This window comes from Haemaphysalis longicornis, unplaced genomic scaffold (assembly GCF_048455015.1).
Source record: "Haemaphysalis longicornis isolate Haplotype H1 unplaced genomic scaffold, Haemaphysalis longicornis Haplotype H1 scaffold_5, whole genome shotgun sequence".
Lineage (NCBI taxonomy): Eukaryota > Metazoa > Arthropoda > Arachnida > Ixodida > Ixodidae > Haemaphysalis > Haemaphysalis longicornis.
Genome location: NW_027526385.1, coordinates 86,750,373 through 86,775,960, shown reverse-complemented (window position 1 = coordinate 86,775,960; position 25,588 = coordinate 86,750,373). Strand labels below are relative to the sequence as shown.

Here is a 25,588-nt window from a genome sequence, read left to right as displayed (position 1 = left end):
GATGTACTGACCTGTCATTGCAGATAGAATCATCATGAATGCCTCAGCGCATTCCGGGACCTTGAGGTCATCTACATCCTCTTCCGTCTGATACTGAGGCTTCCATGCTGTTGGAGATGACAGCAAAACGTCTCGTTTCTCATCCGCATCTGCAAAACCAACAGGAACGCACCCACTTGGTCACAAAAAACTTGTTTTCTTCAATTTTATCCCCACAATTTCCAAGCAATAGCAATGAGCGGAAAATGTCTGCCGCACCCAATTAAAGGAGCCATGAAGAGAAAATACAACTTCGTTTAATTTGAAAGAACTAGGATTCAGTATCTCACTCAGCTCCATTACAGCCCCAAAAGATGCTTTTTAACGAAAAAAAGCAAGAAGTATTTAAAAACTTTCAAATTTTGCGCCACAGTGACGTGTTATGAGCAAGAATGACGTCATACGGGCCAACAATAAAACATAATTTTCAGGGCGTTAACTGCACATTAGCATTCAAGTGATGTGGTCAAGTGGAACTAGAGGCCCCATTACAGCCGCCCAGTCCTGTGTCGTCGCGACAGGTCAGTTAGGCGGCCGCCAATCGCACAAACAAGGTTCCGTGACGTCATAGAAAAGTTGCGGGAAATCGGCTAGGGGGTCGCGACTGCTTCACACGTTTCCTTTAACATCTCCGTTATTTGTTCGAAGATTGCGATGATATTGGTATCATTGTTATCGGGACTAAGCAGTCTTTCTAAAAAACCCAGCTTGTATTTTGTCTTCATGGCTCCTTTAACACAAACAGAGGCACAAAGGTTTTCAAGAGGGGGCGAGGGGAACCGAGCAAGAAAACTTGTATAGCTTGTATTCACTGGTGAGGCACACACGCAGGCAACCGTGTGAGTGTGCCGTTACTGGTTTTATCGGGCTCCCAGGGATGGCGGTACTTGTCCGTGCTAAGCACACGATTTGTGTTGGACTTTCCAAACTCTACTCCACCAAATGCAAAGTAATGCCTTGAGTCTAATGCGAGTGCGATTAGTAACATCTCTGTTGACACCACCGTTGAGCATTGGGTTGAAACGGAGTGGACGACGCACGACGGTGTCTTTTTTTATTCGGCGTGCGGGTGCACAGGCACAAGCAGCGCCATGTCAGTGGCCATTTCCAGCGTTGCCAAGCGAAGAAATTGACAGCTAAACTTTTCTACGAATGCCACTTATACACTAGATATCTAGACGTCAGTGAAACAAATCATTGAAATGTAACTCTTAGAAAACAGTCTTGCGAAGCACGTTTTTTTTTTTTTCATGAAGCTTATATGGCTAGGGTTCCACGCATTTTTGATGGCTGAGAACAAAAACTATCAGGGCTCCGCAGGTCTTTGAAACACAATGTGTTCTATAGCGCGACGCGTTTGAAAACAAACGTCCCGGTGTGTGTGTCATCAGCATGCCGTCCCCACCAAAGTCGCATGCCATTCAAAACAACATTTGGACCTCGAGCTCATATTTCCCAATACTTGGATATGCATTTTGAGCAGATTAGTTAACCAGAGGCCCCCATTTCAAGATCAAAACATGACTTGGACCCCAAGCTTATATGTCTCATCAACTACATATGCATTTCGAGTAACGCTGTTTTCAAGATCAGTAGGTTCAAAATAAAACTGTGTGTATGTATGCTGGTATCTTTCTAAAGGATGACCAGCATCAATGCTCAAGAGAAATACAATCGACCTAGAGCTGTCCTCTAAATTTTGTGTCACCTCTACGTCATCTGGTAAAAAGCTTTGCTGGTCATTTAACTTCACAGAGTGAAACGACAAGACTGTTTTTGCAGGCCTGACTATTTTTTTTTGTCTATTTGTGCTTCATGTTTCCACTGTATTTCTGGATGGCTTAATCTGCATTCACAAACATATCCACTCCTTTTTTTTTTCACTTTACCAAAAAAGAATCACTATGGTCATAACTTTGGCATTTGTAAACACAACACTTAAAAAATTAGGTATTAGGCACCAGACTCTTTAGTTTAATTTTAACACCAATACTGTACTCCCCCACAGAAACAGTCATCCCCACTTGAATTAGGTTTACTTCAAAACCACCTGAGTCAGTCAGGGTGATAAATTTTTTAAACTAAATTTTACACAGCCCTGAGTTCTGGGCCAACTTATTAAAAATATATATATATGTATATCTCGGTACACCCTTCAAAAAACATGACAGTACTAGGACAGTAGATAAGACAATAAGGGCAGCCAATTACTTCCTATTGTTAGCAAAGAGGCCATAAAAATGGGAAGAGCGACAGCTCGCAAGACAGCTTACTCCATCACGTTAGCAAGTCATAACTGCACAAGTTATGAAACGCTGCAAATGGTAATAACCTAGAATATCTTCAACAATAGGATCAACAGCAATCCATGACACTTCTTTCCTTTCCCACACACATCTAAAAAAACCCAACGTACACTTTTTCTCCAGGGCGATCCACCGGATGAAACAGTGGTCGGCGGTGAGGACGTTCAGGATGCAGGGGTAGAATGGCGGGTACCCCTGGGCTCGCAGCTCTCGATCAAAGAGTAGCACTTCCTCGATGGCGTGCGTCAGCAGGTGGTCGTCCGCGAGGAGCGAGGGCAAATCCATCTGGAGCTTGTGGATCCCAATCTGGACTAGTCCGCGCATCAGCTCCAGCTGAGGGGACAGAAGGGGGGCGGAGACGCTTTCAGCAATATCCCCCATAGCCTTTATACCACTAAATGGTTTTACAGCACCGAACATCTCTCTTTTTAATGTGAAAGCCTTCAATGGCCTGGTGAGTGAAAAAGTCAGTAGTATTAGCATCGACGTGGGAAGCTGTGAAATGGCTCCTAACCCACATGTCTGGGAAGCGTTCCGTAGCACGAGGCATTCCACAGCACAAGCTGCAACTGCAGGTGAAGTAAGGGAGCGGAAGAATTTCGCCAAGCAAGTGAAAAGACAGGCGGCGAAATTCACCGTTGCTCTCAACTCTCCCATTAAATGGCAGCACGAACGAGCAACAGCGCAATGTGCACGAGACAGATCAAAGCCAACGGAAAGCGTACAGGAGTGGGTCGCAAAGTAGATAGTCTCAAGTGGTGAGAAGATGAAGCCCTTCGAGAACGCACCTGAGGCTTTCAATTGGACAAGAATGCTTTTGCGTTTGTAACACATAAGAAGTGCTGGGTGTTCTTAGAGTTTTAACAGCAGCTCTGTTTAAGCTTGAGGTTGGTCCGGCGGCGTTAGCAAAAAAAAAATATCAAGGAAAAAAAAAAAAACTCCTTCACCGCAAGGTGCCCGGCAGGACCTTCGTGCAGCTACATAGACTTAGCAAAACCTGAAGAAGCTAGATCAACCCCCAGCTCACCTGTTTCTCTTGATTTGCACCACTAGTACAAGCTGAACCATTTTTTTTTTCCTACTGCGGTGTCAGTAAGTACAAGAAACTGGACAGCTGACAGAAAGCACTGCATCAATTCAGCCGGGAGGGGGGGAGAAGGTATATTGGAGTTGACAGGCACTCGGGAGAACGGAGGCGATAGACACCGTTTGCCGTGAGCCCTCTCTTCAACGCATTTGAGAACGCAAGAGAAACACGCACCCTCGCCTGCATGCCCTCGACGCCTGCCTTGACCAGGATGGCCTGCACAAAGCGGTCGCAGAACTCGCCATGATCGGCAGCCCAGGTCAGTATCTGGCTCAGGTACCACTCTGGCTGCGGGGAAAAAGAAAAGGCAACAGGACAGGGGTTTTATTTTTTGTTCCCCTTTTTTTTTCAAAGAAATGTGAATTGAGCAGGAATCACACGCATAATTTAAAGGGACTCCGCAACACTTCCGACAAACGCTTCCACTGTTTCCTGCGTGTCTGGAACCATTGTGAAAGCTATACTGTAGCTGACCCGATTTTCCGGAACTGGAGTGGGATGAAAAATAGTCCCAATAAAAGGGCAGTCAGAAAAATCCGTGAGTCATTCATTACTCCTATGGGACAACTGGCGGTTTCTCGGGAAAGTCCAAAATATCCAGCAAGTCCAAATTTTCGGAGCCCGAAAAAACAATCGGTTACTGTAGTTATCGCCTGCATGCAGTGGCTTTGTGCGATTTTCTCATTGCAGAAGATACGCCTACAGTTTCTGCTTTGATTTTGTGGCTTTCTTTTTAGAGTGGCTATCAAATGCATTTACTGCTGCAACTGAAAAAAGAAAAAACGCTAGTCAATAGCCACCACATCCCTGTAATGAGAAAATTGCAGTGGTCAAAGAACGCCAAGACCGGGAAAAGGGGGGAAAATTTTTGGAGCAAGTTTCTGAGCTATCTGATGGGCATGGAGCAGTAATTTCCGGCTGAAGTACTTCGGGACCCTTGATTCTAAGTACCCGCCGCGGTGGCTCAGTGGCTAAGGTGTTCCGCTGCTGACCACGACTCATGAGGTCTTCGATTCCCGGCCGCGGCGGCCGCTAGCAAAAATGCCCGTGTGTATGAGATTTCGGCGCACGTTAAAGATCCCCAGGAGGTCTAATTAATCCGGAGACTTCCACTACGGCGCGTTAAACCCTACAATCAATCAATCAAATTTTATTCTAAGTACCGGATGCATTTGTTGACCACATTCTGAAAGCTAAATTTAGGATTTAGAAAAACGTTAAAGAAGGGTTGCAGGGCCGCTTTAAAAGGTCACATTGGGGGTTTGATATATTGAAGCTATGCCTAGGTTGGCTACGGTGTCGTGCTGTAGGTAAGGGCTACGGATTACTTTTGGCCAATCCAGGAGTTCTCCAATGCACAAACATTTCACAAAAATGTGCACGCAATAGTGCTCCATTTCTTGGCTCCATCGGAAAGAAGCCCACCCCGGCATGGGAATCACCCCGTACTTCCCTGATAAACACAGCATCGTCACTAAAGGCATAATGCACTGAGAAAAAAAAAAGAATCACATCAGATCTCACCAGCATAATATTTCTGTTCACCGAGAAACCCTAAAGAGGCCGTGAAGCCAAATACAAGTTTGGTTTATTAAAATGAATGCTTTGAGCCGATAACAATGATACCAACTTTATCACAAAATCAAACAAATAGTAATCAAGATATTAAGGAAAAAAAACAGATAAAGCATTGGCAACTCCACAGTCATTTTCCGGAGATTTCTCTACAATGTCATAGAGTCATCTTTAGTGGTATTGGCGGCTGCTGAACTAAACCACTGTAAAGAAACACAACTTGGTGATTGTAGGGAGGCTTCTAGTTGCGTTTGATTGTATCACTTGAATGCTAGTGTACAATTAAAACACTGATAAATACGTTTTAGTGCCAGTATGTATATAATACGTCACTTCCCATATTACAACACTGTAGCGAGAAATTTGAAAGTTTTTCAATACCTCTTAGTGTTTTTCCGGCCAAAAAAACGTCTTTTACAGCTCGAATGGAGCTGAGTTGCCCAAGGCTAGTTCTTTCAAATTGAACAAACTTGGACACTGCCTTTAAGGCACCTTTAACGAGTTTGCGTCTCCGACAGCCAGTAATATGCTTTGCTGTCTAGCGAGAAGTGGCCGACCTTGTCGATCCTGTTGGTCTGTCGTTTCCCGGTGAAGTGGAAGAGGAAGCGCTTCTTCAGCGGCCGCAGCATTAACTCCAGGGGCAACACCGACGTGGTCGACCCGACATCCAGCTGCGAGCCCTCAAGCCCTTCTCTGTAGCATGAACAGGTCAAGGGTCAACGAGGATCTTGCAGTACCGCGCGGGTTATAAAGCGTAAGACACAAATTATTTACTGTGCTGCGCAGAGTACAAATTCCCTTTTTCATGTACGTGAATACACCAATATTTGAATACTTTTTAAAGCGAAGCTTTCAGCCCCTCATAGACGTTGTCGGTAGTCCACCCAAAACGCACTGTAGGAAAGCCAACTTTCTCTGACCATGATGATGATCGTGGGTGAAGTGAAAAAAAAAAAAATTAAAACGCTCCCCGTGGTCCGAATCAAACCTGAGTCCCCTGAGTCATGAATCCGATTTATCCGTGTGCAATTCTGGCACGGTCGAAGCAGTTTGGATTTGGAGAGGGGTGCATGGACGCGCAAAATTAGGAAATGCACCCCTCCATCTAACGACGATGACAGGTGGACACTAGAGAAAGCCATGGAATGCCCTTATCAGTAAAGGACTAGAGAGCCCAGTCACACAAACAGTCCCGATAAGAATGACAAGGGTCTGCTCGCTTCTTAGTTGGTTTGTTTGGTGTTTTGGAAAGCTTCACATTCCCCTTTTGTTGTCATTTTTGCACAGAGGGTAGTGGATTTTGAATGGCAAAACTAAGCTTCAAATCAAACAGCAAACCCTATTGGTGAAATATTTGAAGTTTCAAGTATTTTCCCATTTCCAATGCTGTGAATATATACACATTGAGCACTTATTGTCCTTGTACATAACAGTTAAATCACCAATTCCGACTTGACACTTGGCAACGTATCCTGGGCCCCTGTTTCTATTAAATCAACGCAACCTGCTAACGATGTTTAATTCTGTGAAGTTTGTGTTTTGACTAGATCCTTCTTTCTTCACCATTTTGTTCCAGAATATTAGAATATTGCCGCGAACTAGGCATTGGGTTTGTTTGTTTGTTTTGTTTTTAGTGCCCGGCCGCGCCCGGCCGCGCCCGGCTGCGTTATCTGTGTCCCAAGCGAAGTACGTGTTCCATTCTTTCTGTTTATGCATCACTAGCCTCGAATAATCTTCTTTGATCTACAACGTTCTAGATGTAAATCGACAGTTCGAGAAACACTCGCGCCGAAAGATAAAAGCCTGCAGAGCAGACGCCGCGGTAATTCGATTCGCCGAGAATCGCCTACGCATGTCACTTTGTTGACTGCTGCTTCGCCGCCTGTGTATTCTTTGAGTTGTTAGGGGAGCACAAGTTCGCTCCGATAAACTTGTTTTCCTTTAAGACAACTGCGTCGTTTTTGGCTTCGTGACAATATTATAAATTTCACGGATATGATTCTCGTGTCCAATCAAATTATTTTTAAATTTAGGGGGGGGGGATATGTATGCGCATGTCACCCACAATAGCTTTTTTCGTGAAATAGTAACGCAACATCCCTCTTTCATTTGCATCCAGTCATAAAACCCGGTTCCTATGAATAGAACATTGAGGGAGCAGTTCCAATCGAAACTGGAAAATTCAAATTTGGGTTAGCAGTTTTGAAACACTTAGCGCTTACCATGATTCGGCCCAAGATTAAACTAGGAAATTTCTGTTCGGCAGCGCCATGCCATTTCCGCCACTAAACTACCCCAACAGACTAGTTTGGATGACCGTGCCACCACCAAAACTAGGAACGCGTTTTTTTAACCAGCCATATAAAATGTGTGCCACATGATTACGCTTCCACACTTCTCGTCACAAGAACCTTTGCAAATATTCTTTCCCCCAATCTGGAAATAGAAATGCCTAAGAAAATAATGTACTTGCACAATTGTGCTGTGAGTTTTGTGGTTATGCATGTTTTATTACATTCTTCCTTTCTTCTTTTCATTTCGAAGTTCACCTTGAACTACATAACGGCTCCACTCTGCCAGGAAACAAAGTCCCTATGTAGTGCTGAGATTGACTGAAAAGAAGGCAACAGCGCAGTCCAGAACACGCAACAATGGCGGCCAATATTGCCACCTCATCTTGCCAACAATATCTTTTTTTCATCTCCCAAAGTATGGCATGTTTAACAACACATATTTACCTGCTTTCTTCACAGGCCTGTAATTTCTTTGCTTTCATTACATTTATGCTCAAGTTATCTACGTCAAGTACCGCAGCCTTTTTCACCCACACGCCGCAAAAAGTAAAGATTGCAGCATGTTTTAAGTGTGGAGCTCTTTAGGGGCTCGACTTGTCGCCGTATATTGTCCAAGGTCACAATATCTAGCCACTGTAGTAATGCATAACGCGATGTCACGCACCCAAACAGGGGCTTCAAAAAGATCACCGTTTCCCTGGTCAGGATCGAACCCGGGTCGCTCGCGTTATGAAGCCGACGTCAATCCTATTGGGCCACACAGGCCCACGTTCCTCATATGCAAAGTGTTGGGGGTGATCTTTGCACTATGCCACTGCCATGGAGACTGCTGTTTCTAGGGCACAAATAAGTACACAATGACATAAAATATGGAAAAAATGATAAATTAATGCACCAATTACCCAAATCGGCGAGAACTGAATTCAGTGTCTATTTATCGGCATTTTCAGAGGATGCGGCGCCCTCGCTTGACTACTTTCGGTGTCAACACCAGGCTGATACTAAAATTAGTCAAAAGAGGGCACCACAGACCATTTGGCGAACCACTGCTCTGCATTTGATAGTTTTCACGTTAAGTGAAGCTGCTTTACCTTTTCAAAGTTTTGTACTTGGTACTAAACATGTCAAGAACTGCTTTGCAACAAGACCACACAGACCACCACAATCAGGATAATAGAGTTCCCGGGAAGAATGAGCTTGGGGCAAAAGGATACGGCAGCTGTATCTTGTGCAGGTTGATGAAGCTCTTCTCAAACGGCAGCAGGAGTTCTGGCGTGTAGGCAACCGGCGCACTGACGCCCGTGTTGAGAATAGGCCAACCCATCGAGTGCAACACCTTGTTGAACTCCCTGCACGTAAGGCATCGAAAGAATTGCATCAGGTTTGGCCCACATAGCAGATCAAAGGTTCGTTTCACAGAACACGTCAACACTCTGCTACTGCTACATGCTCCAACAGCACAGTTTGCTACTTGCCTCCATGCAATTTTTTTCTATTTCTTTTCAATTTTCTATTTATTTTCTAGTGCTATTTCTTTGTGAGAACGAGAAATACTTGTCTGCAGCACGTTGGACAAATGTCCAAGAAATTCCCACTTTTGCATAAAATTGTAGCTAACACGAAAAGGACACAGAACGAAAAATATGCACACACAACATGTTCCAGAACCTGGCAAAATCCTGCAGCAACGTTTTACAGCTGACTATATAATAACGTTTTTCTTCGTTCAGCTTTCCAGTTATACTGTTCTTGATACACGCAAAAATAAATACATGATTTAGGGAGCTAGGGAAATAATATGTCATTTAAAGAACCAGATCCCTGAATGACAGCCATTTATTCTAGGACTAGAGGCACTTCCACTAATCCAACACATCGATCAATAATTGGCTGCAATAGGTAAACAGGAGTGAACTGAAGAAAATTCATGTCCCTTAATTAACTCGATGCACATTTGACACTCATGGTGAGTATAATTAGGGTTGTTCGTTTTTGGGCTTTATATTTTTTTTTAAATCGGGGGGTTACAATTGGGTGCTGTTTTCTAAAGTGGTAATTGGGGAGAGACCGGGTCTTTTTGTGATACCATTCCGAAATTCGGGTTTTTTTGTTTTTTCAGGTTAAACACTGTTTATTTTATCACAAGGTATCAGGAGCTTCTCAACTCTAACACGTTTAAATTAGCGTTCGCTTCCACCTGGTGATTGGGGGTTCATTACAGTTTTCTAGCAAATCCACTCAAATATTTGGTGTTTGTTTGGAAATAAATCAGTAATGATGACAGTGAAGAATATTGATAACTTCTAAGAAATGAAGCATTGTATTCACGAAAAGCTGGTCATCAATTTTTTAAACATCCTTGTTGACATACAGTATCATCTGCATTTGCAACATGTTAATCTCCATTCGAGACCTGTTCAATGGTTGAACGTGTCTGAGCTGGGAGAAAATTCTCTTGACATCCCAGTTTCTGTTAGCTAGACACAACAACGTCAGTGCAGCCTGTGGTAGAGTCGTGCCAATACTCAATGAGTTCAAAAGCTGCGTTTGCGGGGCTTGCTTCCAGCAAGTACTGGTTGAGAATGGTGGACCGTGAGCGCACAATTGCGCAGATCACTACTTTGAAAAGGTCCATTCGGAGAGAAATCGGGTTTAACTCGATTCTTCTGAACCATGTTTGGGGTGTAACAATTGGGTTTTACCCAAAAATGAACAACCACACGTATAACGCACTAAGACCAACAGCACATCCATGAACAAAACAGCACACGCTACAACGAAAGCAAGCGGGGGAAAATGAGAAAACGGAGAAGCACTCACTTTTCAAATTTGTCCCTGAGAATTTGATGCCAGTAAAGGATCGTCTCTCGTAGAAAGTTGGTCAGGTGGGTGCAGGCCGACGCACGCACTTTCTGCCACACTTGGAGCAAGAAGGACAAGTGGGAGACGGCTTGTTCGTCCTGGCCTTGACTCATCGCCTCCTCGATCGACTCGCTGTGGAACAGTCATGTTTTGCAACTAAACAAACAACTTGTAACTAAACCTGGCATGACAGAAGCACAATAGCAAACCACACCCCCTGGGCCTACTAAGATCTGAAAGGCCTCAATTTCAAATTAGGGGGTTTAACACGCTGAAGTTAACCCCTGGCCAACGAGCCGTGCTGCAATGGATGGCCTCGAATGGCTCAACTACAGGCCTCACAGGGACGAAGCTGCAGAGGTCACCGTGCAGATCTCAAACCACTCTACGCACATCACGTAAGCAAACGACGTCGGTCGTTCCAAATTGTGGTTGGCATGAAATGCAAAAAGTTAACATTGCAGTTGAGAGACAACCCAGCAGTTTTAGCACATGCATGTCATATTTTTTTCGGCCAATCCCCCTCTCGTAGCTATCTTCCACATATACAAAGATTGGTAAAAGCTGTGGTTAGTTTTCTGTTAATGTTATATGACCCTTCAGAATAGCACCGCAATAGATTGGCTGGCTGATCCTTTATTGGCCAATTCTTTACATAGTTATGTACTATGCGTGGGAACTTGGTATGGGCCTGGAGAAGTTTTTATTGAGATCAAATAACTGTGCGTACATATCTAGCAGTTCTTGTAAATGTATTTTGATCACAGCCCCTTAAAAACCAGGCACGTAATGCAAATGCAGGCACAAAAAAGATGAATATGGGGCTGCTAAAAGCATCCCATGATTAAGAGGTCTTCGGCGTAGTTGCACGTAGTTCTTCAGCTGTTCTTTTTTTAACAAAACAAGTGCTACTTTCCAAACTTTAATTACCAGCACAAACTTTACAAGTACAGGCCGGATGGTACAACAAAACATTAAAAATGACGTAGCCCCGTCGGAGTTCACATAAGGGCAACGACTGAGGCAAAAAAAAAACATTTAGTTTCTGCTCTACGTGGCATTACGTCTTTATCATTCTCGGTCGCAAAAGATGTAGTACGTCAAATGTCTAAACGCCATTCGCCATTGTGAATCATCTTATTGACCAGAATTTGAGAAACTTTAGGCGTTATCGGCCGGATTTGGCACGCATCCAAAACAAAACCGAAACCCGTCTCGCGGAGTGGTGTTCGAGGTGCAACACTACCGCAACACTCACCTAGTTTCTTCGATCTTGGCTATCCACTGGAGGTACTGCTTTAACCGCAGCAGCTTCTGGATGTCGGCGAGGGAGCTCTCGAACTCTTTCTTGACCAGGCTGGCATTGTCAAGGTGCGCCGAGACGTCGTTCAAGATCTTCCCGTGCACGCCTTCCAAGATCTGCATCTTCTCCAAGGACTCCCGAGCGAAGCCGAGCAATCCTTTCAGCTGGTCGGGATCTCCGCCACCTTTCGACACCTTCAGCTTCGATTTACAGAGAAAAGTCAAAATAAACGCAACACGTCAGCTCTCAAACAGCAACAGATTGTCCCAAAGAGAGAACCGATTCTCGGGGGAACAATTAAAACAAAAACACTCCGCTGATCGTACCCTTTGCTCGATCTCCTGTTTCCTAACCATCAGCGACGCATGGTACGCCTTCGCCTTGCGAAGGTTTTTTACGTCGTTCCCGAATTCGCGATTCAGCTCGTCCGAAACGTTTCGTTGCATTTTTAATTCCCTCCAGTCCGCCTCCCACTGGGAAGTTCGATCGACAATCGTACAAGCTGGCGTTTTTCCCAGCTTCGCTAGGGTGCCGCCATGTTTAAAGAGATGTCTTGCTGAGTAGGCCGTCAGTCCGCTGATAGAGGAAACGGTACTTTCGAAGCCAGCAAAAAATGCTCGAAAGCTTTATGAAGGGCGTTATACAAGTACAAAAATAATTTAAAACTCCTTTCGCGGCGACTTCATTGTTTAATACATTTGTATGTGTTGTTTTGCGTTTGTAATTTATTCGGTTTACGATTTCTCAGTTGTGCGGTTCTGAGCTAGTTTTGAGGTGCGCTTTCGGACCGTGAACGTGTGGCAGTGACGTTGAATTGTTGTCTAAGCAACTTTAGAGAGAAAAGCGTGTAACGCACGTTTCGTCCCCAACGACAGCACTGTAAGTTTACCAGCACGACTCTGCTGCACTTCCTCGAAATGCCATAAAACGGAAGGCGACGCGCGCGCTACTGGCTTCGAGACGCTGGCAGCTGTGTTGTCACGTAAAGCCGTCACTGGGGGCCAATATGGCTGGGATCGTAACCCAAGCGAACGACTTTCAGAACGTTGTCAGGGCGGGATCGCATCTCTTCGAGCTACCGCGCTGCCTTGGTAGTGTGGCAAAGCGTTATTTTAATCGAACCGCCACATACGTTGGGCGCGGAAGTTCTACAGTCCATCCGTTTGTTGCTGCGTCCCTTGCCACAGTTGTTTTCCCAGGGTAACATCGGATGACCTGACGAAATTCGCGCACAACCTTACGGCGGGAACTTTGTGAACTTTGTCTGTGTTTCGCAACGTCACGCCTAGGTTTGTTTAGCATCGAGCATATCAAGGTCAAAGTCGAAGTTTGCCAAAGTTTCGCTGTTCTGGCATCTCGCGCGCTGTTTTTCTTGGCGTTCGTTCGCACCCCGTGTGATTTGTTTGTTTCTAACGGCACTTTCGCTTTCCTTTGTCGCAGGTAAACCTTGCTTGTCGGAAACCATGGCGTTATCTTTACGGGCCTTTTCTTTATAAAGTTTCCCCGGGACCTCGAGTGTTTACTTGAAAAAGAGTGCGGACGGTGCGCGAACTGTGTTTAGCCGAGATGTCGGCGATCGTGGACCAGACTCCGAACACGGCGAAGTCCGTGATTGATCTCTTCGCGCCAAACCATGCCCCGACAGCTGGCGAGGATAAGATTGACTGCGATGGACTGAATGAAAAGGTATTTTCATCTCTGCTGCAAGAACGATGCCGACTTGCTGTAACATTGATGCCGGGGAAAATGTTGATTTTGGTTGTCGCTCCTATTAGCTCGTGCGCAGTGAATATTCATGGAACTAAATGAAAATAAACATTAACGACGCTGTTTTTGTTTTAGTTAATTGTTTGCCATTTTTCGATTGGTCATGGCTGAGGTAATTCGTAGTTTGATGGCATCACATGGGTAATGTTAATTAATTGGTTTACATTGTTCCATTGGCAAGCGCACGTAACAAAGCTGCGTAGTTTCTTTTTTTCCAATTCTTGTGGCCAATAAAAAAAAAGTCATGAAGAGGCTGCTTACATGTAGAATTGCAAAAGCATTACATCAGGCAATCCACTCTGTCTGCTAATAGATCTTTCATGATTATATGTCCTTTTCCGTGGGCGTCGAGTGGTGCAGTGTTGTCCTCTGATTACTTAATCATGGTCCTTTTTTCTTTACGTCATTTTTGTCTTCTCCTTCAGGGTATTGAAATAGGTTTTTGGACAGGGGTGTTTACGCGAAAAACTGGCTGAGCACAAAAAAGACGCAATTTAGCTCAAATCCAGATTTGACTCGTATCAGGGGTGGTTATGGAGAAACCCTGATAAGTGGATTTTGGTATTCATATATGGGTTACCTCTATAAATTGCTTCGGCATCTGAACAGTCCTGCGATGTAATGAGAAATTTCTAACAAAAAATGGCGCCCTTTCACTTTCTAAAAGTTGTAATTTTTAATCTATATGGCAAAAGTCAGATTTTTACCGAGCTTGCTAAACTGCAGGGCCTGCCACAGATTTCACAGATGAACCGCAAAGGTATTTACTAGGGCTTCTTCTAGTTGGCACCGTCATGACTACTGTTAACCTCACTTTGCGTACTGTTTTGCACACCTTTAAAGTCGTAAAAAAAAAATGTAAGGCAGGCAGGAGAGAGGAACATGGACCTTTATTATTTATTTTAAACAAAAGAGGTAACTTGTCAAATATATGATAAATGTCTGGTACAAGATCCTCCTCTTTCGTTCAATACTTAGCACTGCACTCATACGCAATGTGTTGGGCACCATGACGTGATACTTCATAATATTGATCAATTACCATAAGGCGTTCAATTGACTGGGGTGTTTTGGCTTTAAAAAGCGTTGGCCGTTTCCTTTAAAGGCCAAAGGACATACGGTTGTCTTTTTTTTGTGCTATTTGACTAAAATAAATTTCACACCGAGGACCAGTTGCTTGAATCAATATTTCCGAATACTATCAACGAGTAATACAATTTATGCATGCCAATACAAAAAAAAAACTGCAAGACATTGGTGCTCATCAAAACTTCCTTTTTGTGCCTCTTATCCTGTGCTGCCCGCAAAAGAGATGGATTATTTGCTGGAATAGAATTTTATTTGACGGCGAAGTTTGTCTTTGTAATTATTGTACTGCTTATTAGATAAAAAATGATAAGACAATATAACCCTGCTTATTTTGAAGGAACCAGCCTTTGGTCACTTACTCACCTGAAGACATTTTTTTTTAACCAAAAAAAAAAACACAAGGAATTTTAAAAAGCTTTCGAATTTCGTGCTTGCGCGACCTTAACAGTGATGCAATAAAGGGAGATGTGACGGTATAGAGGCGTGCAATAAAAATGCTGTTATAAACTAGCTTCATTTTAGTATTCAAGTGATGGTGAAAGGTAACTATAGGGCCCACTACAATCACACAGGTATGTTTCTTAGCGGTGGCTTTGGCCCCACCAATCACACAAACAAGGTCCTGTTACATCATTGAGACCTCTCCAGAGAGGGGCAGGGGAGTTGCCACCGCTTCATCTGTTTCCCTTAATATCCCTTTCAGTCACTGGGTCTCCATATGGAGACGCAACTTTCTTCGTCGTTTTCCTCGTCGTTTTCCTCGTGACAAGAGTTCATGCTGCAGAGCGGTGCGGCTGATGTACGAAACCTACGAAAGTGAAAGGTAGCACCATGTGATGTGTAATGGCGGAACTGCACTCATAAACATTGTTTCAAAATGGACACCACCAAGTTTTGTGGGAGCTCCGGTGTGTTGCCGTCCTAAGTTCTCTTTTACTGGGGAGTAAATCATTTATAAAGGCTAAAAACACCTCTTTCATGTGCAGAACTTATTATTTCACCTCCTTGTTTGTAAACTGCCTCAGGGTATTTATTATTTTTATAGGGAAAAGCAGGATTGAGTAATGGTGTCTCCCTATGAGGACATGACGCCATTTGCGTAAAAAGTATTCTAGAGAGAGTGAACCTTTTTTTTTTACCTCTAGACACTTGACACTGCTAAACCTCCAACTATGGAATTTTTGTGCAGTGAATATAATAATTCGTGACTGAAAGGGATATGTAGATTATTTGCTTGACGTTTGTGATAAAATCATTGTCATCGTTATTAGGTCAAAGCAGTTTTCAATTAACCATCCTTGTATTTTGTCTTTATAACCCCTTTGATGTGAATGGGACCATTCAAACAAATCAGCAAGGGTAGCTACTGATCACTGTATCTAATAGGAGCATTCTGTTTAACATCTTGGTGTTTCAGATATGTCCCTCGTACTAACTTGCAAATACTCGAGAGGTCAACCAGTGTACATTTGACAGTGTGACTGACTTTGGTATACGACCTTGTTCAGATCAAACTTGGTTCATTTTCACATCAAGCAGTGCCATTGTGCATTAACGTCATACAACTCCAAATTTTTAAGTGCAGAGCACATTAGGGTTTGCCTTGTCATTGTAGCTCGCTCGCTGGACCCAAGTAGAGCCACACGGCAATCCGCCGTCGTGGCGTCCCACAGAGGCTTCGAAAGCCAAGCGGTTTATATAGTCATAAGCGTTCGAAACTCGTGAACCACTGGCGCTTGTCATACACCTCCCCGTTTTTTAGCGCAAAGAAAAATGCAGGTACATTTGAGGTAAAATATACGTAATTAACCACCAGCACCCACGTTCATTTAGTTAGGAACTCTCGTTGAGTTGGTTTTTATGATAGTAAGTTAAAAAAAAAGTGGCAGTGCAACGCTGCCACGTGCGGGAGGAAAAGCGACCACAAAAAGAACAGAACTCCCGCTGGTGCAGTTTCAGGCAGGGGGCGCGCGAGCACTGCGAAGGCGGGAAATTTGAAATGCATTGGACAAACCTTTGTTTAATTCTTCAAGAGAGGTACGAGACAGGGCGGCAAAGAGTGTGATGGGTGTTAGCAGTGAGCGGATAACGGGGCCACAGCCCATTATGGCGAATCACTGCTCTGCACTTCCGACGGCTTTCACATTGAGTGGAACGGCTTTAATTTTTTGTGCCCCTTCTTCAGACTGTGCTGGTCAGCCCATCGGAGGAGCAGTACGATGCTCTGCAGAGACAGCTGTCGCAACGGTTACGAAAAGGTCACGGAGAGGTCATCTACGAGATCGGGGCTGGAGGTGAGAGTGCCGTTTATTTTGCACCATGTAAGCGGTGGCGTGTCTAGCGCTGTTTTCCAGTTACTACTGAAGGGGTGAGTTTACTGAGCAGTTCTGTAATGTCTTGGTATTTGTATCACTAATGTCAAGCGAGGGACAAGAGCGAGAGAGAGAGTGCAACATGTGCGCTAACTTCCAACAACGTTTCTTTCAAAGCATGTACAAATATACGCATCATTTGAGGTGACGAGAAATAAAATATAGTAAAGATAAAAGTTTGCTCATCTTTTCCGCCTTAATAATTTCCCGCCCGAGCCTTTGCATCGTAGCACAGGGTGCTGCGTGCCAAAGTTTCAAGATTGCATGATTCTTGGTGTGGACAGTGATAGGCTCGTGCGGGAAATTGTTGAGGCAGGACATATATGTAAACTGTGAGCTGCCCACTTGAGTACCCCCTCAATCACGCTTCTTGATAAGGAGCTGATGTTCCTGTGGTAGTGAATGCTTTCGTGCGGGACAACAGGGCTGTTGTTTTTTACTGTGTTTTATTTTTTGTCAGGTCAAACGCTGTGTGTATTTGTACGTGCTCCGATATTAACGTTGTTGGAAGCTAACGTTTGTGTTGCATCCTTTTTGTTTCATCCTTTGTCTAATGCTGGCACTATGAATTTAAAGATGGGCTACTAACACGCCCAAACTTGCTCTTTCGTTCCGTAACATCTCACAGCAAACTTTGCCCACTGCGGCAGTATCGTGAGGTGTTGGAGGGGTGTTTTTTTTTATTCCTGCTTCTAGTTTTACTCACTTTGCTCAGGCCCAAGATGATGATGATGATGGTGAGAGTAAAAATAATGTAAAACCAGAGTAAACGAACCGCAAATGGGTAATTCAACTTTAAGGACAGTGAGTAACCAGGCCTTTATCGGTAAGGGAGTGCTGGCATAAATTTGTGTTTTTTGGTTTTTTGCCGCTGACGAAAAATTTTAGCGTACTTCCACCCTGTGAAGGAGGAGGACCAGCAAAGCTGTAATGCATAATGGCAGAGGCACCTTAGCGGCTAATTGTGATATAATTTGTTTCCGGATAGTTCCAGTAAAATAACGGCCATTTTGTGTAACCATGCTCTCTGGGTGGATGACATGTATTGACAGCAGAATGTAATTCTGAAACGTTTATGATTATGACTTCACTGTGAATTAACTAATTATGACAAGTAAATGAAACTCTGCACAATCGTAGAGTTGTCTTAGATCTGATTGTCATGTTGTAATTTGTTTCAGGTGCTTTCGATCACACAAGAGTTGGAGATGTTTTCTGTCACCATACTCACTCCGTAGTCTTAGCGGCTAATTGTGATATAATTTGTTTCCTGATAGTTCCGGCAAAAAACAGTTACAGCCGTTTTGTGTAACCTTGCTCTCTGGGTGGATGACATGTATTGACAGCAGAATGTAATTCTGAAACGTTTATGACTTCATTGTGAACTAACTAATTACGACGAGTAAATGAAACTCGGCGTAATGGTAGACTCGTATTTGCGAATAATTGCCATTTACTTTGTTTTGGGATACTTGCGATAACACAGGAGTTAAGGCCGTTTAGCGCATAATTGTCATTTACTTTGTTTTGGGGTACTTGCGATAACGCAAGAGTTGGAGCCATTTTTTGTAACCATGCTCCCTTTGTAGGTGTGGCTATATTTCACTGCGCAACACACAGTGTGGAAGAGCCCCCTTGCGAAGACCAAGCTTACTCCGGTCCCCTTAACGTTGGCTTTACCTCTAAACACAGATGCATTGCTGGAAAGACATCTTTCCAGTGCAATATAAGCTCTCTCGTATTCGAATATGAAGGCCCTAGGACCCCCTTTTTTCACTTCTTCATGAATTCTTTCTAAACTGGGAGCCATTTTTATAGGAGCAGAGAAACCTGTCTCAGGGATAGTGCAGCCCAATACCAGCATAGACTGTTGCCAGGGCCAGCTTTAGAACAGCTCTGCTGTTAAAAATTACAGCACCGTTCATGTCAGTCCCGATGTCAGCTGCTGAGTGTCAGGAGCAGGCGCGGGGGGCTCTGCAGCCTATTTTGTCATTAGCTTTTTTTTCTTTCAAAGCAAGGTGCCAGCCTTATCAGTTGCTTCAAAAGGGGCCAATTTTCATGACCATCTGTAGCCTGCTTAGACCCAGATTGGTTTGAATCTGCCCAAAAGTGTGGCTGGGGCAAGTGTACAGGTGCAGCGGTGCTTTAAAGGGGCCATGCCGACAAAACACAAGTTTGGTTCATTTGAAAGATTGCCTCATTGGAATCATACTGACACCACTTTTAACGCAAACTTCGCTCAAATAAGCTAGGTAATTAGGAAAAAAAAAAGAATGGCCATGCGACCCACTAGCTCATTTCCCACAACAGAACCTATGATGCCTTATGGCTCAGCCCTGCGATTGGATGAGGCTGGCAAAAACAAACGCAAATTGGGCTACGCTTGTAAGCTTGATGAACGAACTATTTACGCTTACATTTAGGGCATACTTTTTATAGCAGTAAGAATGGTGGGGTAAACAGTGGAAGTTACGAAAGTACACGTAGAAATACCGATGCGTACTGCCATTGGTACTGCGTACACTATGCTTGTTTTAGCTGCACAGCACTGCGGCGCTTTGGGGTTGTCTCAGACGACACTGACCGATTGGATTAGGCGACGGTGTCTTATGTGACCAAATTTGTCGAGCAAGCACCATGTTTCAGTAAACGATTATTTTCTACCTTTAAGTGCTGGACACATGTACGATTGGTACACGCGATTCGCATGCGACTGATCGTTACGACTGTCACCACGACTAGTCGTACGCGTGAATTTGAGACACATGACCCGATGCGCGCATGCGATGCGTCGTCAGCGTCGCTCCGCCCACCGTTTTTGCTCCATGGTCAACTACGACTATCGCTGAGCTGAATTTGTAGATTCCGCGCGTTCAATCGCAAAAAAATGGATAAAGCAGGCAATCGTGAAGCGTTTCCTGCCTTCGGAAACAGTTCGCGCACACGCCGGCCGCGCCTGCGAGCTCGGACACTCAGCGGCTCGAACCGGCGCAGACCACGGTAGCAACTGCTTGTCGCTGCTCTTCTGAATCAATCTGATCGTTAAAATGAAGTTCCACATGCGAGAAAGTAGGTGTTAGTGTGGTGAAAAATTGTGCTAGGGATTGTTATCAGGGCTTATTTTAAAAGCGGCGATCAGATGTCTGCCGTGATGCAAGCCTACGCTGACCGGCCGCCGCGGCGCGCGGTGCGCCGACCGGTCGAGAGATGGCAATATCTGCGCGGAAGCATCGAAACAGGCTACGCAGATGTTCAACTGCGACGATCGCTGAGCTGAATTTGTAGATTCCGCGTTTGTTCGCAAGAAATTGATAAAGCAGGCAATCGCGAAGCGTTTTCTGCCTTCGGAAACAGTCCGCGCACACGTCGGTCGCGCCTGCCAGCTCGGCTCACTCAGCGGCTCGAATCGGCGCAGACCACGGTAGCAACCGCGCTTGTTGCTGCTCTTCTGAATCAATCTGATCGCTAAAAAAAGTAGCTTATGCGAGAAAAGGGATGATAGTGTGGTGAAAAGTTGTGTTACGGATTGTCATTCGCAGTTACACAGATAGCGGGATCAAATATCTGCCAGGATGCTAAGCCTAAAGTTTCCAACACCCGAGCCGACCAGAGCAACGCACGCCGGTTGCGGGGGGTTGGGGCTCAGCGGGCTTTCATTGGCTGTGGCCTCACGACGATTGCAACGATGGCATGACTGCATCTGGCTTGCCAGACGCACGTCGTGAGCCTCCTTCGACCAGCGATCGACGCCAAAACAGGTCCGAACGATCAATCGTAACGGATCAGTCGCATGCGAATCGCGTGTACCAGTCATACATGTGTCCAGCGCTTAACAAAAACAAGCCAGGGACAAATACAGTCATAAACAAAGTAAAGGCAGAAAACGGCCCACCGCGGTATGGTGGTGCCATCTAGTTTGACTAACGGTGAATAAGGCTTCGCAATCGGCTGCACGGCGGTTTGTGCGACGTCATTGCAAACGTCGCGAAAACACACAATTTGGTGGGAGAATCAAAATTTTAACTTACATTGATTAATTTGTCAGTGAATAAAGCATCGTTTGCTGCTAGACAAGCACTGGGGGCACTATAAAACATGAAATCTTTCGAATAGAACAAATTTGCATTTTGTCTGCGTGGCCCCTTTAAGCCCCACCAAAATGTTAACTTTGTGTTGTTATATCTGCCTTACACCGGCTTGTCTGCTTCATTCGCAACTATAATGTAGCTGCAAGGGAACACCACTTTGAGTGACCAGCTGGGAGTTTTAATGTTACACGCCTCCATCCAAGCACACAGTGGGGCTGCTCTGCTGTTGGCGGGCAACTCGAAACTGTGGCAGTAATATTCAATTAAAAGTGGTTCCAAGCAATGTTTTGTGCCCGCAATGGCAGGGAGGCACCTTGGTATCTTCACAATGTATGAGACTTGTAGAAAAAGCTAGCCTATTTATTTATTTATTGCCGGATCGTTTTTAGACTTTCCGAGTGTTTCTGCAGGTTAACCCCCCCCCCCCCCCCCCCCCCCAAACATGTTAACCTCCCCCCCCCCCAAACATGAGTATGAACCACCAAGCCGTTGTAAAGCATCTTTGAATTCAAACAAACGGATTTCAAATGATCAAACGTTTCTTGTACATGTTGTTACTGACGAGCTCGATGTTACTAAAGTCATCTTCGTTTGTAAGGACATGAAGGAATCTCTTTTCCTTGGCACACGTTAAAGATCCCCAGGTGGTCAAAATTAATCCGGAGCCATCCACTATGATGCACCTCGTTGCCTGTGTAGTGTCAGCACATTAAACCTCACAGTCAATCAATCAATCAATCATTGATTGATTGATTGATTGATTGATTGATTGATTGTGGTGGTTGACCGTGTTGACGCAATGCAGGCGACAAGGCGCGCCGTAGTGGAGGGCTCCAAATTATTTTGGCCACCTGGGGATTTTTAACGTGTGCCGAAATCACGTACACACAGGCGTTTTTGCTTTTTGCCCCCATCAGAAAATTGGCCACCAAGGCCATGAATCGAACCCGCATCCTCGTGCTCAGCAGCGCAACGCCTTGGCCACTCAGCCACATTGATGGGTACAATCAGTCAATCAATCAATCAATCTCTTTTTCTTCCACTTGGTCTCCCAGGGCAAGGTGATGCCGGGCTGTCGGCGGAAGAGATGGCCGCCTCGGTGGCCACGTTACAAAGCATGGCGGCAACGCTGGAGTGCGACTGTGTCCAGCTGCGAGAGCGCAAAACGGGCGACGGACTCATGGCGGAGTACCTGGTCCGTCGTCGGGCCAAAGAGAATGACTTTGTCGAAGTCAGGTGGGTTGCACGCTGTCCAGCCCCCTTTTAGATGCGACTGCATCTCATTCACTCGCCTTGTCCCTCCATACGGCGTTGTCCACACCCCTCCCCCTACACTATAAAAAAAAATAATAGTTAGTGGCGCCCGGTTTCGATCCCACGACCCTGTGGGCGGAACGCGAGGTACATGGTGCTCTTCCCACTACGCCACAAAACCGAGACAGAATCAAATGCTACTAACGCGCCTTACATCCTTGACTCATTCAAACTACGTCAAGAAGCTACTGATACAACGCATGATGGGGCAATGATTAACACTTGCAATAAAAGAAAAGAAGCTCCCACTTACAGCAACAATGATGGAGTAAAGGTCGTTGCGACAGCGAAGCCCCAAGCATACCACTTAGAGAGATTGACCAAGATTGGCCATAATAATAATCATAAAACATAATAATCATACGCGTTCCCGACACGTTTCACGCGATTTCAGAATCAATCCAACGGAAACACCAAGTGAACACCACGATGCATCGCATCTACACAGGGTTCCCCTCGCGGGGAGGTGGGCGCAATTTTTTTGTTTAAAAACTGGCTTAGTGTTGTACTCCGAAGGAAGACGACAGTGCATCAGACATGACTCCGTTAAGACGAATATGGAATTTGGCTACAAAATAAAAAAAAAAAGGAAGGGTGATGCCCTGTGATGAATCGTTGCGAGCATCATCCAGCAACTGTACATGACACAACTAACGCAGGGAGAATTTTTTGCAAGGCTCGAGTGTTTTCAAACTCTAGTATTTTTCGTTCAGAATGGGCATTTTTCTCATCTGCCTCGTGGTTGTGGCCATAAACAAAATCTCTTGCGCTTTGGACAAAGCAGTAGACAGAACCAAGTACACAAGTTGCGTTTTAGTTGACAAAAACAATAACAAGTGTTTTATCTACTCTTTCTCCCATCCCATCTGACATGCTTTGAAGTTAGGTACCAACCAGCCCAAGTTTCAACTATCCTTAGTGTAGAATACTTTTTCCTTTTTCGCATGCAGGTGATTTTGCGTAAAAGCGCTTATTAGGTAAAACAAAATGATAAAAATCAGCACCTGTAGCAAAATGAAAAAAAAAAAGAAAAAGAAAAACACGGTGGAAAGTGAAACCACATGTCCAGTTTGACTGAGGCTATAGACAGTATGGATACTATGTATTTTAACTTCAGACGTTAGCGTTGAAAACAGGCAGAAAGGAGGCAGTGGATACCTAATGCATCTTCTACCTGCTTTTATATTGTTAATAAATGCAAGTATTCAGCTAAATTTAGTTTTTTAAGCATCTGCATTGTTAACACATTCTGTATATCCAGCAGGGTCAAAGTTCAGGTTTTTTGTGGTGGCAACAGCTTAGCCAGCTAGCGAAAAGCAACTTTTATGGCTATTTTTGCTCACACGAGTTGACTCTTTGCTGCCCAGATAAGTGTTGCTGGAGTGTCAATAAATTCCACTTTGTGCGATTTCCTAGCATTAAACTGGGTAGAATCTCGCATATGGACTTATGGACTCTTATTTTCCAATGGCGAACCAATAGTTACCTGAAAATGCACTTAAAAAGAAAATTCCCCCCATCCCCTTTCCCAAAACTTTGGTGTAGGGGGCAGAGGCATATAACTATTTGGCATCAATTTAATCATGCGTTTGCTGTACTGCTTACTCTTAGGATTGGTTCAGCAAAACAATAGAAACGGTGCGTCGAATGAGACTGTCACAGTTTACTTTTTTCGTCTTCTTTTTTCCACAGCTGTCTTCACTGTAATCAAGGTAGTAAGGTTACCCAGCTATAATTAACCTTCCCTGGTTGTGTAATACTGTTGCGCAGGGTGGCTGTGGTGGGCAACGTGGACGCCGGCAAGAGCACCCTGCTGGGTGTGCTCACCCACGGGGAGCTGGACAATGGCCGCGGCTTGGCTCGGCAGCGGCTATTCCGGCACAAGCACGAAGCCGAGTCGGGCCGCACCTCGTCCGTGGGCAACGACATTCTGGGCTTCGACTCGCGGGGCAACGTGGTCAACCAGCCGGACCCGCACGGGGGACAGCTCGACTGGACCCGGATCTGCGAGCAATCCTCCAAGGCGAGTGTTTTTACTCCCTACGACCGGTGTAGGGAGTTGGGGTGCCTGTCAGCACCCTTTTTACTCCACTTTTAGATTGCAGCTCTTAAAGGAGCACTGACACGAAAATTTTATGTTACACTTTTGTTGCTTTTATCGATGCTTAATGGTCTGGCGAACCTGAAACAGCACTTGAAATACTTCACCGCGCGATAGTTAATTACATTGAACGGCCTGAAAATAGTTTGTTTCAAATTCCCGCGGTTTCATCCCGAACGGCGCATATGACAGCCTCCCGGTTTGACCTCACCGCTTTGTGCGGACGTCACCGGCGCCCGCTTGAGAGAGTGTTGCGCCCGCTCGCCTCTCGTGGGGCAGCGCGTGAAGTGACATCACGAGTTTTTGGCGAGCGCTGTCGCGTCACTTCCTTTTCCTCTCCTGGAGTGATGTCACGCTGATGTCCATTTGCTGAGTGCCGCTCCGCGCGCTGCTCCGTCGGCGAGATAAATGCGATCCAATTGAACTATGTTCTTCGCGTCGCAGGCCGCTCATATTTCAGCCAGGGTATTCTGTTGAGTGAAGGAAGCGAACTGTGCAATTTCATTTCATTTCATTTCATTTTATTACCTTAAAGACCCCATTGAAGGGGTATTACATAAGGGGTGGGTACATACATGAAAACGTGAAAGCCATATTTTATTACAATGCAAGGTAATATTACAATGCAAGGCAATAATATTAACGCCGAAAATTGGTGTCAGTGCTCCTTTAAGCGCCCGCTCCTGTGGTGTCGCGTTGTTCGTTGCCGTTGGCATCATTTTAACCAAGAGAACGAAAATTACTCTGAGCAGGCAGGAAAGCTGTCGAGGAAAGAAAGTATAGCAAAGGTGTGAAGGGGAGGGCGGTATTCCAAGGTCATGCGATGTATACTTTGCCGCGGTGACGCGCTATGGGACAACACCCGAGTAGCGCATGCTGGCGTGTGTTCACTGATGATGCGATCCTTCCCTGAGACAAAGGAAGTGCTGGTCAAGCAGAGGCTGAGTGCTGCCGCCGAGAAGACTCTGCAGTTCCTGTTCCGCTCAAATTTCACATGAGGGAGTATCGTAATTGTGAGCCATATTGTTTAGTGTGCAGCACTTTTGCGGCTGCTACTGTGGTTTGACATCGCTGTCGTAACCGAGCAAAGGAAGACAGAAAGAAAGCGGCGAAGAAAAATATGGCAAAAGTGTGAGGGCGAGGGCAGTATGTTGAGCCTGTATGAGATGCTCCTTGGCGGTGACGCAAAGCAAAAGTGTGAGGGGGAGGGATTGACACATGCTGAGCGGTGGCGACGCACCGTGAGATGACGCCGTATCAGCGCGTGCGATCATCGATTCGACAATGATGTGCGTGCGCCTCCTGAGACGCAGTTTGCACCATTCACACAGAGGCTTATGCTGCCATTGAGAAAATCCATGAGTGAGTGCTGCCTCAGCACTCTGTAGCAC

General features: G+C 45.1%; 2 protein-coding genes across 4 annotated transcripts in view; one reads left to right on the top strand and one right to left on the bottom strand.

Annotated features, from left to right (window-relative positions):
- The window catches only part of Rint1 (RAD50 interactor 1), a 28,256-nt gene extending 16,220 nt beyond the window's left edge, over positions 1 to 12,036 (bottom strand). For both annotated transcript variants that reach the window (XR_013315898.1, XM_077670896.1), the window contains exons 1-8: positions 11,793 to 12,036; positions 11,422 to 11,666; positions 10,122 to 10,295; positions 8,516 to 8,650; positions 5,565 to 5,700; positions 3,607 to 3,720; positions 2,456 to 2,678; positions 12 to 149 (exon numbers count right to left, since the gene is read on the bottom strand). Coding sequence is in view for 1 of the 2 variants with exons in the window: in XM_077670896.1 (XP_077527022.1) it covers positions 12 to 149; positions 2,456 to 2,678; positions 3,607 to 3,720; positions 5,565 to 5,700; positions 8,516 to 8,650; positions 10,122 to 10,295; positions 11,422 to 11,666; positions 11,793 to 11,912 (1,285 nt within the window). In the remaining variant the exon portion in view is untranslated. The remainder of the gene's footprint in view (positions 1 to 11; positions 150 to 2,455; positions 2,679 to 3,606; positions 3,721 to 5,564; positions 5,701 to 8,515; positions 8,651 to 10,121; positions 10,296 to 11,421; positions 11,667 to 11,792) is intronic.
- Positions 12,037 to 12,189: 153 nt separating this feature from the next.
- Positions 12,190 to 25,588, top strand: part of Gtpbp1 (GTP-binding protein 1) — a 35,159-nt gene continuing 21,760 nt past the window's right edge. The window contains exons 1-5 of one of the 2 annotated variants that reach the window (XM_077670897.1): positions 12,190 to 12,345; positions 12,907 to 13,152; positions 16,508 to 16,616; positions 21,838 to 22,018; positions 23,867 to 24,119. In XM_077670897.1, the coding sequence (XP_077527023.1) occupies positions 13,033 to 13,152; positions 16,508 to 16,616; positions 21,838 to 22,018; positions 23,867 to 24,119 (663 nt within the window). In that variant the 5' untranslated portion in view covers positions 12,190 to 12,345; positions 12,907 to 13,032. Of the gene's footprint in view, positions 12,346 to 12,408; positions 12,558 to 12,906; positions 13,153 to 16,507; positions 16,617 to 21,837; positions 22,019 to 23,866; positions 24,120 to 25,588 lie in introns of those variants that run through there. The other variant, XM_077670898.1, reaches the window with a different exon arrangement.